This window comes from Castanea sativa, chromosome 3 (genome assembly GCF_040712315.1).
Source record: "Castanea sativa cultivar Marrone di Chiusa Pesio chromosome 3, ASM4071231v1".
Classification (NCBI taxonomy): domain Eukaryota; kingdom Viridiplantae; phylum Streptophyta; class Magnoliopsida; order Fagales; family Fagaceae; genus Castanea; species Castanea sativa.
In genome coordinates this window covers 15,503,197-15,515,208 of record NC_134015.1, presented here as the reverse complement: position 1 = coordinate 15,515,208, position 12,012 = coordinate 15,503,197, and the positions used below count along the sequence as shown (strand labels likewise).

The 12,012-nt window shown below is 30.5% G+C and overlaps 1 protein-coding gene across 2 annotated transcripts; it reads left to right on the top strand.

Annotated features, from left to right (window-relative positions):
* Positions 1-3,837: 3,837 nt before the first annotated feature.
* LOC142629514 (calmodulin-like) lies at positions 3,838-6,003 on the top strand. 2 transcript variants are annotated; one of them, XM_075803522.1, is made up of 4 exons: positions 3,844-4,090; positions 4,650-4,807; positions 4,965-5,045; positions 5,670-6,003. In XM_075803522.1, exons 1-4 carry the CDS (start codon positions 4,015-4,017, stop codon positions 5,802-5,804), a joined length of 450 nt encoding a protein of 149 aa, XP_075659637.1. In that variant the 5' UTR covers positions 3,844-4,014; the 3' UTR covers positions 5,805-6,003. The 2 variants fall into 2 exon arrangements, with proteins under 2 accessions (XP_075659638.1, XP_075659637.1); XM_075803523.1 differs by lacking the exon at positions 4,965-5,045 and having other exon boundaries at positions 3,838-4,090.
* The last annotated feature ends 6,009 nt before the right edge of the window (positions 6,004-12,012 follow it).

The following is a 12,012-nucleotide window of genomic DNA, read 5'->3' as shown; positions in this document are numbered from 1 at the left end:
CAACCTCAAAACCAAAAAAAAAAAAAAAAAACTAAGAGGAATGGTGACAAAGCTGTCCAACTAGTTCAATTTGTTTAAGCAAAGAGCCTCTCTGGCTTATGAATGCAATCATTTTAGTACAAATTGATACATGATGGTGCCAAGTACCGACAATTGTGATCTCTACGCACCGAATTTATGGGACATTGTAAGTGTGAAATGCTTAAACTTGATAACACACCAGTCATGTTAAAACGGAATTTCAACTTCTTGAGGGATTTATCCTCACCTTGGTGTCTATAAAATAAGGAAGAGAAACTGTAGGAGTTAAACTTCCAAATATAGCCCCGAAGACAATGCATTTCTTGACACAAAACAGAAAAGGCTTACGCATAATGTTAATTTAATTTTTTGGGATTGAGAGATAATGGGCAAGAGAAAAGTTACGGTTCCAACTACCGAGCACCATAAATGATGTCATTATCACTGAGTTGTCACTTGAACTTTTTTTTTTTTTTTTTTAATTTCTGATAGGTCCACCTATGTCAAATTTCAATATTCCCTTATTTGTGTCCAAAGTTTTCTTAAAAGATTAGATATGATATACAAAATTTAGCTAATGGCTTTCTATATATATTTAAAAATTTTATGAATCCTACATTATGTAAATGACTAATGCAATTTTTACTGTTATTATTTTTATGTCATGCATAGCTCATAAAATCAAGGTGTATTCAAGGTATATATTTGTAAAAAAAGATGCAAACATCTCATGCTTTTCTTTATTCAAAAACAATTTTTTAAAAGATATAGAGACATTTTGTTTTTATTTTCTGTTTTTAGATGAAAGGACAATTGAAGTTTTAGTGGTTACAAGTTAGAGATCTTTACTGCACTTCTTTTTTTACAAATATGGATTTCATTTTAATTATTGTAATATTTTGTTATATTGACTTCTATATGTCTAGATGTGTAATGTTGTTTATTATTTTAAATTAAATTAAACTAAGAAATATTTATATGTTTCGTAATTTGTAAAACTATAAGTGGAGAAATTGTGTAATCTCTAATTTATTTAATAAAAAATATTAACCCAATTTTTTGGAGAATTAATACACATGATTTAGAGATAGTGTACAGTTTATAATTGATGACAAAGAAATTATTTTGAATTATGTCAAAACTAACTTAACATTTTTTAAATATAAAATAATACATGTTAAATCATGTTATAAACATACTAATTAATATGATTTAACATGTCATTGACATACTAATAATATATATATATATATATATATATATATATGTGTGTGTGTGTGTGTGTGTGTGTGTGTGTATTATTTATAGGGTTATTCTTTGAAAGAAAAAAAAATACAAAACTATGTGTTCTTCAAGCTTAAGTTTGACCGAATTGCTTCTACACTTCACCAATTTTTAAATAGAGTAATAATTATTACTGACTTCTTGTCAGTTAATACACGTTCACAGTAGTGTACACACAGTCACATAAATTGAAATCATGTTTAAAAAACATGATTATTTAAAAAGTGAGTGTAATAAGATTTAACATTTTAAACAATCCTTGTTTCTGATGAATTTTTCAACAAGCTTGATGACGAGCCGGACATGCTTTTCTGTGCTTGTGGGCTGGACCTTGTGTAGTTGGAAGCCCATTATCTTGTTTGACTTGCAAATGTGATGCGCTGGAGACTTGAGTAATCTTTCACCCTATGGCCCAATCCTTATAAATGTAATGTCATTTGCCTTACAGCTCACAGTAATTGTGGGTCATAAAGGTAGTGCGTGTAGAGAATGATGTGTCGTAAAGCCCAGAGTTGTTATGGGTATTATAAACCCAATTCGTGTAAGCAGGGGCACAAGGCCCAAACCACGTAATGAAGCAATTGGTCTAGTCATGGTGGCTTTTTTTGTGTAGAGAAGAGAAGAGAAGAGCTTAAGGCCAGTTCCATGTAGTGAAGTGATATTAGACCCATAGCCATTTCCCACAGACCACTTGGCATATTGTCTGACTATATGACCCTAAATTAAGAGAGATATTTGGCATAAATACAGACTAAGTATGTTTAAAATAAAATAGATAAGAGACCATTGACTAGTTGGGCAAGTTAGTACTTAGTACTTTCCTAAGTGTATGTAAGTGCTTGGAGGAGAGGGGGAGTGGGATCGAACCGTCAAGGTTGCATCATATATTATATAAGTATTTCTAACCGCTTAAAAAAAAAAATCCCATAAACAACATTTTAAGGGTTTTTTTTTTTGCCCGAGGGGGGCTTGAAGAAGAAGTAGTTATATTTGCATAACAGCAGAAGCATTAGCTTCAAAAGGAAATGAAATAAATATAACAAATCAAAGGGTATGTTTTTTTAAAAGGGTATTAATATATTAAACCAATTAGCTAGGTGAGAATATTTTGCTTCAGCATTAAGCAAACTTCCTTGCAAAATATTTGTTTAACATAATCCTATTATTTTTAAATGCTTTTTAGGCTGGGAAGAGAACTGGTCTTCGTTGAGCATTAATTGTCAGTGGGTCTCACAAGCCCTTTAACTACCGACATAACCCAAAATTTAGGACTAAACAAATAATCTTTGTACTGTTGAGTGTTGAAAATTGTTCGTTTCTTTTTCTTGGCATTGAATAATGTTCGTAATGTCTATATACTTTTCTATTTTGTGCTACAGCTACAATTTGTAGTTTGTTCTTGGTCTTATATGAAGGTTCTATAAACCGTAAACTTCACGCGTACGAACTTTCTTCATGACCCTTTCTATTATTCGTTTTATTTTATTTCGATTTTCGAACGTACTCAAGGGAAAAAAGAAAGAAATATAATAGGGGAAAAAAACTAGCACAGCCACAACAAATCTTCAAAGGTGGGTCATACTCAGATCTATACACGGTTAGACACTTGGACTACGTGATAGCCGACGACAATATGCATGGACAAAATTGTAAGTTCCGTACTTATATATGGACGACCTTTTCCACTATGTATAAAATTAAGAAAATTCAATAAAATGATTTTAGTCTTCTGTTTTGGGTTTATCAAAATGTATAATATTTTCAAGTGAAAATGTTTTTCCAAAAAGAAATTATTTTGAAGTATTTGGTTGCATTCTTGAAAATGTTATGGAAATTTTTTTTTTTTTTTTTTAATTTTTTACATTTTCTCATTTCCAAAGTTAGCTTATATATAACAAAAAAAAAAAAATGAAAATTTAGATTAAAAAATCATAATTGGGGATCGGTAGTGGTTAGGTGGCAGATAGCGGAGGGTGGGTGATGGTGGTTTAGTTACTAAGTTTTGAGTGAGGCAGAAAATGAAAGCACAAATCAATTTCTACTATGCCTTTATTTTACTGTCAACTTGAAAATAATTCCTTGTTAACCAACATTTTCCATCACCCCAAACACTTATAAATGCAAAAAAAAATATTTTTTTAAAAATCAATTACCTTCTAACCAAACATAGCATCATAATAGAATTCTTTTAGTCTAAGCGTTAAAATGTTTTGTTATTGAATAAGAAATTTGAAATTTGATTCTGTAAATCTAAATTCTATCATATTTATAAAGATGAATTAAGAGTATAATGATTAGTATTAATGCAGATAAAAAAAATTTAATTAGAAAAAAGTTCAGTACCATTTTCAAATTCTTCCCCGTACATTACCTTTTTGAACAAATATCAAGAAATTTGCTCTAGCAAATTTTCAATTTAAGCATGTTTGACGAAAGAAATAAGACCTTTGACTGTCCATGTCGTTCTCAAATTCTAACGTAATGAATGGACAATTAAGTTTTACCAACCTTGAAGGAGACTATTTAAGTAGTTTTGTGCAGGTCATTCCTTTATTCCGAGTACTCTGTTTCTCTCTGTATGTGTGTTTGTGTGGTCAAGCTATAGGCACTTCAAAGTATTCTCAGTGTGTACGAGCCAGCTTTCTTGTGTGCTTAAAGTGTAAAGAGAAAAGCTTAGTCTTTGATAAAGTCCATAGATAAAAATCAATTATGGGAGATGTTCTGACTGAAGAACAGATTGCTGAGTTTCAAGAAGCTTTTTGTCTCTTCGACAAGGATGGAGATGGTATGCCTTCTCTCTCTCTCTAGATTTTCTTGTCACCAGTGGGCTTTGAACCCAGCTGATGTTTTCCTACTAGGAAATATGATCTTATTACTTCAGTTTTATGCCTTTTGTTTTAGTTTCTTGAGAAGTAATAGCCTAGGTTCCCATAATAAAAACTAAACATTAGCACTAGAGCACAAGATTAAAGGATGATTATATAATAGGTGTTTTTATTTCAATTTTTTTTTTTTTTTGGGGCTGATTTTGGGTGTCCAGATTTGACCACGTATTTATTCCTTCAAAATGCGTATAATCCCCCATTCCATACGCAGTAGATAATAGGATTTATTAATTATATAGTAGTAAAAATTGAGCATGTTAGAATTATTATTAACTTTTTAAAAAATATAAACTTGATGTAGTTGGTGATAAAAGTTTCCAATAATTAATATTTCCGACTCTCATTAGGTCGAAAACTCTCATTAGGTCCTCTACCCTCTGTATTCTTAAACTTGAAGAAAGAAAACAGAGTTTATATGTATCTTTTCTCATACTATATACTCTATTCATGAAACGGTAGGCTGCATCACCATTGAAGAATTGGCCATTGCAATCAGATCATTGGATCAAAATCCCACGGAGGAAGAATTGAAAAGCATGATCAATGAAGTGGATGTTGATGGTAATGGAACCATAGAATTTGGGGAGTTCTTGAATCTCATGGCAAGGAAAATGAAGGTAAAGTAACAAAGAAAAATCTCTTAACAACATTTTAATCTTTCCAAACATCTTTTTCCCAGTCTTGCGTTCCTTTCTTTCAGTTAAAAAAGAAAAGAAAAGAAAAGGACTGGTGGAAACTGTACGTTTTTTATTTATTTTTGTTTTGTAATTAAAGGAAAATGAAGCAGAAGAAGAATTGAAAGAAGCCTTCAAAGTGTTTGACAAAGACCAAGATGGTTACATATCACCAAATGAGGTTGAATACTTTGCCCCCATTATCTTCCTTTACCATGTCTAAAAATCTCAATGTCAAATTTTCAACAAAAGGAAAAAAGGCATTCAAAATGTCACTATCACCTAAGGATCGAAGCCATGCATGCATTCATAAGCTTATGCTTCTCATTCAATTATTTTCTTCAATTCCTACACTAAAAATGACATTAATTTTTATTTCCCTTCTTGAGATTTTACTAATGAATCTTTTAAACAAGACAAGAAAAGATAGCTTTCTAATTTAACAATGTTGTGACAAAAAAATTTCAATCGAGATTTCTAAAAGAAACTTATGGAAATAAAAAATTGAACTTTTTTTTTTATTATATCAAAAAGGTCTTTCAGTTCATTCAAAATTCAAAATCTAATATCATAATGATTTATTGGAAATAATATTGCATTGGAGCTTCTTACCTAAATTTGTGTTATCATACAAATTTTGTTTGAAGATTCAACCCAAATGGTTACACCACCAAAAAAAAAATGGTATTTAATTTATTTATCATTGCAAAGAATATTAGTCGTAGCAGTGGACATGACACATGATTTGTCTTCTTTTTCTTGTAGTGCTCCTATTGACATTTTCTATTTCCGCGTGTAATTGCAGTTGAGGCATGTAATGATGAATCTAGGAGAAAGATTGACAGATGAAGAGGTGGAGCAAATGATCAAAGAAGCTGATTTGGACGGCGATGGTCTAGTTAATTATGAGGAATTTGTTAGAATGATGTTGGCTGCTTGATTATAGTGCATCTCTAGTTTGAGGTTTTTTTTTATAATTTTTTTTTATTAATAACTTCGACTTATTTTGTAAGTAAAATGAACAAATTAATAAAAATATACAGAATATCTCTATATGTCTTATTGTATTGAATGATAATGGGATGCATGTGTAATTATCCGCTCAAAAGAATACTTAAATGATCCAAGAGTTCTAGTCATCACCAACATTGGATTTTGATAAATGGCCAGGAAATATGGAATTATTTTAGATACCATAAAGTGAATTATTTTAAATGAATCTCTCTTTTTCATTATGTTATATATGTAAATATAGTGTAAAGAATATAGGATAAATCATACTCTAGTTTTAAATACACCAAGTTCATAGTTTGATTTCAACAAATTGGCACTAGAGGCTTACAGCTCACTCAATTTGACTCAGTAATTTTCCTTATTGTCCCTAGAAAAAAACCACTAGATTGTAAATTACCCTCCAATTGTTTGGCCTATTGCAGGATTCTTCCTAGTATAAATTATCTTTAAAATGTTAATTCTCTTGTTAAAATAAGATTTTCTTTTGAAAGCAAGAGGGTAACTTTATTAAGAACAAAGAACAAAACAGTTCACCCTCACATGCTATATTCTCTACCCCATGCATATGCTGCAATATTTTCTACTCCAAAAATCTCAAACTTATATTCTCTAGCCCATGCACATGTTATATCATTTCAAAAAATTATAAACAAAAGGGTAAATTGTAAATTTCACCTTAAAGTTTGAGAGTGTTTGAATTTTAGATTGAGAAGTTTTAGAATTTGGACTTCACCTCCTAAATTTTAGGGGTGTTTGGATTTTACTCACTAATGTTTGGGGTTATTTGGATTTTACACCCTAAAGTTTCAGAATTTAAGAGTGTAAAATCCAAACATCCTCAAACTTTAGGGAGTAAAATCCAAATTTTAAAACATTATAGTCTAAAATCCATATACTCTCAAACTTTATAGGGCAAAATCCACATTCTGAAAGGCAAATTGCAATTTACCAACAAAAAAAAACAATGATAAAGGTAATTAATATTTTCAATTTATATTACCTGTTAACAAATTCCTTTGACACCACCGCACACCCTTGGTGCGATAGTCACTTCACAGGTATAAATGCTTGTGGAGTGTGGGGGGCAAGGGTCAGGGTTCAAGTCTCCAGGAGGGAGTTTCCCACACATTTACACTTAGATTAGGCTAGAGTAGCAATTCTATCTTGTATAAAATAAAAATAAAAATAAAAACAAATTCCTTTGACATGGACTAAAGTTTGATTTAAAATATATATTTATTTATTTATACATTTAGAACCATAGGAAACTAGACTAGATTTGCCTGATTAATTAGTGAACTCTCAATGAAATAATAGTCTATTGATTCTATAAAAAATAAATAAATAAAAAAAAGTCTGTTTTGGGGGGAGAGAAAGATATCTCATTGGTCGTTCGTAGAATGCGAACCCAACGAAACATAAGATTTGGTACAAAGGAATGTGAAATCATAGAAAACATGTATATTGGTTCCTTTAAGAATTTGGTCACATCATATTATTTAATTTTATAGTAAGCACTACCAGTACCAGCTTAAACTACTATAGAACGCTATCAAAAAAAATAAAAGCTATAAAATTAGAGCAATTGTATCAGTGGGTCTAAAATATAAAATGTTCTTATAAAAAAAAAAAAATATATATATATATATATATATATATATAATATGTGCAAAAATTTACACAATATAGCATAAAATAGATCCATATAAGTGCTTGTATATTTTTGCATATATTTAAATTTGCTACAGTAACTCTACATATATGTTATAAAAACTTATTTCACTCTTTTTTATCTCTCTTCTCTAACGTGGGCAACTCCTCTTCAGTCCTCTCCTTGTTTCATTATGTCTCTGTTTTTGTCAGTGTTCAGGGTGAAGCAGGGTTACTGACTAAAAATGTGCAATTCAATTGCTACTAAAATCTAGTACTAACACTTCTAACAAAAGTATGAGATAACTGGTGAAGTTGTTGACCTTATGGGCAAGTTTAATACTTGATTTTCCTTCATAAAAACCTTATAGACAATGAAGAAAACCGTTATGTTACATCTGCAAAATTAGAGAGCAAATGGGTGTCCATGCTCTTTTTAAAACAAGGGAATTTTTTATTTATTTATTGCAATCATATTGCCTTAGTGGAATCTGCAACTAGTAGAAACAGATTTGAAACATGAGGTTGGTTTTTTTTTCTTAACGATTGACAGATAACAAAAAATTTCTATCTTCCTTCATTTTCCAGTTAATGCCTTCATGCTTCAAAGACAGATCATAAAGAAGAGGATAGGAATCATGTTGTAAAATAGCGAAAGCTCAAAAATATCAAGACTAATTGTGAAAATATTTTAGGCTTAAAAAAAATCTTCAAAAAAATTATAGGAACAGAGAAAATTAATTCAAAAGAAAATAGACACAAAACACCAAGATTTACATGGTTCGGCAATAGCCTACATCCACGGGGGACGACGAACAAATTTCACTATATCAAATTTGGGATAATATAAAATTGGTGTAAAGGCACTTTCACAAACCCAAATCCCAAATACACCCAAATAGCTCTCTCACAAATACAAAACCAAATAACCAAATACAAATCATAGAACCAAAAGTTCACAAATAGCAAATACAAAATACCAAATGCGAATTGTGCACAAATCAAAGAGAGCGCCACAAATCAAATACAAAAGTTGTAATACACCAAGAGAGAGTAAATCACCAAACCGTAGAACCAAAACCAAGCGGTAACAAACCTCTCTCACCATTCCAAATTGCAACTCACAAATATCAAAGAACCAAAATAAGAGAAAGCCTCTTTCTCACTCTCTCTCTCTCTCTCTCTAATTTTTTGTAGCAGCACTATGCTTATATAGGAGACTTGAGTCGGATAGCATATCCAAAACCAAGAAGGACTAGACTCTTTTCCACCCACAAAAGGAGAATCACTCCTATTCCAAATAGAACTCAAAATCAAGTGGTAGACAAGACTTCAAATAGAGCTTGATAACTTCAAACAATAGTAACCCGAAAGGAATAAAATTCTTTTCTTATTCAAATCAAATAAGGAGTCGAACTCCTAATTCAAGCCATATTCTACAAATCTCCACCTTGGCTTGAATTCCATCAAGCCTCACAAACAATATTTGTAGAACACCAATACAAATCTTTAACAAGTCTCCACCTCAACAAGACATCTCTCAAACTACAAGTGCAAAAGAACTAAATCAAATTTAGAGCCTAATTTGAACAAAGCTTGGTTATTCACTTTGTAATTGAGTTTGGAGGAGAAGAAATGTCTATGCTACCATTAGGTTTGTAAACGTAACTAGTCTAGATGAGTACAAGTTTGGTTATTCACTATTTTATTGAGTTTGAGTCAAATTTGAGCTAAAGACCGAACTCAAATTTTTTGCATGCCTTTCCTTAATTTTTCAAGTGATCTTTAACTTCTTTCTCAAAAAAAAAAATAATAACAACAACAACAACAACAACAACAATAATAATAAATAAATAAAATTAAAGAAGGTGATTTCTAACTTGTTCATCATTTCTTTTTGAGTCAGTTAATTACATAACTTAATACAAATTTGACTTAAGAAACCCATCTTCGCTTTTATATATATAAGAAAATTGGTACAGTTTTGGCCTTTTAACAAGACTATTTTACTATTTGGGAAGGGTGATCTCATATGATACAATCTCACCCAAAAAACAACTTCAAAATACCATAGATCAATAGTGTAATGGATTGAACATGAAACTTCCGAGTTTACGCTAAATCTTAAACCAATGAAAGAATACTAACTACAATTTAATTAAAATTTGATTTTTAAATATAATGTGACTCAAAAAAATTAGGTCATTTTTTCGTGTTGGAAAAGCAAAACATGTAAAGCTAGGATTTCTCCAAATTGATTTGAAGGCTAGAAATTAAAGGAGGGGTTTCTAATTATAACAATTTTAATTGACAAGTAAGTTGAAATTCCATAATTAACCTAATTTAGAAAAGTGCGTGGAAGTTGATATTTATATAAAACAAGTCTTCCGATATTCTCAATAATTCATTTGTCCATTTAAAGATGAATAGTGAACACTAAGAGAGATTTTAATTTTAAATTTGTATAGACAATCTCAAGAATATGGTTAGTTCGTACAGTTTGATCCAAGAGAGTGGATGAATTTAGAGTAGGTCTTGATTAAAGATTTGTTAAAATTGTCAAGCATATAGTTCGTTGAGAATTCTATAAGTAATGAGCAAAATTTTATGGTGTTTCATGACTATGGTTTGAACATAAACTAATTAATTGTCGAGCAGTAATATGACATTATTTGTAGTGTTTATGGGCCCGTTTGGTAACATTATTCTAGTAATGTTGTTTGTATTTTTTAGAAATATGTGTGGGTAAAAAAGTGTATAAAAATACATGTAATGTTATTTAAAAACTGAAAACTATTGCTTAAAATACCATTCCAAATGGCCTCTATGGATGTGATTCTAACCTCACATCTCTCCTTACCCAAGATCTACCAATTAAATAATAAATAATAAAAGGGTGAACTTCATAGCAGTTGCCATGCACGTGTTTCACGAAAAAGAGTAAGGAAAGAATCTTTTTTTTTTTTTTTTGCAAGGAAGTGCATTATATGCAAAAGCTTATGATTCCTAACGTCTTGATAAGATGGAATCAATATCTCAATTTTCCATGGTTAAAGAAACAGATTCCATATTTTATAGGTAAAGATGTAGAATGGATTAGAATAAGTAGTGAATAACTATTTGATTCAAATGGTATCAATTAAATAAACCAAATGTGCTTGGAAGCAATTTTTTGTGTGTTTCATGCTACCTTACAAATTTAAAAACATTCTTTATAGTTAATTCCTAAGTGTAATGCATAATGTCTTTTTACTGCCAGTGGAGAGACTGGAGACTGGAGAGTGATGGATGAATCACAAACTTATGCATCACATTTCCTGCAATAGCATGGTTTTGGCAAGATGAAGTAACTTGCTTGAGAAAGGCAATTGCGCGGAATCTTTTATGGTCAAGTCTATGACTACGAGTGTCTTGCACTCGAGATATGGAATTTTTCGTTTCTTTTTTTTTTTTTTTTGGTGCTTTGCTTTTGTTCCATTTCTCTCTTTGGAGAAGTTACAAGTTATGGTGCAAGTAAGGTTATTCCTAGTTAGAACCAATGAAAAAAGCTTGGTTATTCACTTTGTAGTTGAGTTTGGAGGAGAAGAAATGTCTATGCTACCATTAGGTTTAATTGTAAACGTAACCAATCTAGATGAGTACAAAGGTGCTTAATTAAGTTTGGTTATTCACTATTTTATTGAGTTTGAGTCAAATTTGAGCTAAAGACCGAACTCAAATTTTATGCATGCCTTTCCTTAATTTTTCAAGTGATCTTTAACTTCTTTCTCAAAATAATAATAATAATAAAAATAATAGAAAAGAAGTTGATTTCTAGCTTGTTCATTTTTGTTGAGTCAGTTAATTACATAACTTAATACAAATTTGACTTAAGAAACCCATCTTTTTTTTTTTTTCTTTTTTATATAAGAAAATGGTATAACTTTAACCTTTTAACGAGACTATTTTACTACTTGTGTGAAAGGGTGGTCTCATATGATATCATCTCACCCAAAAAACAACTTCGAAATACAATAGATCAATAGTGTAATGGATTGAACATGAAACTTCCGAGTTTATGCTAAATCCTAAACCAATGAACTGGCCACCCAAATATTCCTTGGGGGTTGAGAATCCCATCTTTGTAAAACAAATCTACCATCAAGCTATATTCTACAGATTTTTTAATTAATTTATACTTTAATAGTTATGATTTTTATAAAACACTAAATAAATTGCATTAATGGAAACAATAATTTCATTAAACATGTTTCTCCGTATCATACAAAGCACAGACCAAACAATAATAATGCTCCCTCCGTATGCTGATTACTTTAAAAGGACTTGCAATCTATAGTTGTTAGAAAGTTGGTAATGGTAGTGCTTAATATAAAATAATATGATGTGACCAAATTTTTAAAGGAAAAAAAATACATGTTTTCTATGATTTCACATTCCTTTGTACCAAATTTTATGTTTCCTCAAGGGATTCGATTTCTACTAGA

Bases quoted from the DNA above. Each gene is read 5' to 3' on its own strand.
- LOC142629514 (XM_075803522.1), top strand. From the start codon at position 4,015: ATGGGAGATGTTCTGACTGAAGAACAGATTGCTGAGTTTCAAGAAGCT. The intron at 4,808-4,964 runs GTAAAGTAACAA...TTGTAATTAAAG, and splicing joins TCATGGCAAGGAAAATGAAG to GAAAATGAAGCAGAAGAAGA. The intron at 5,046-5,669 runs GTTGAATACTTT...GTGTAATTGCAG, and splicing joins GTTACATATCACCAAATGAG to TTGAGGCATGTAATGATGAA.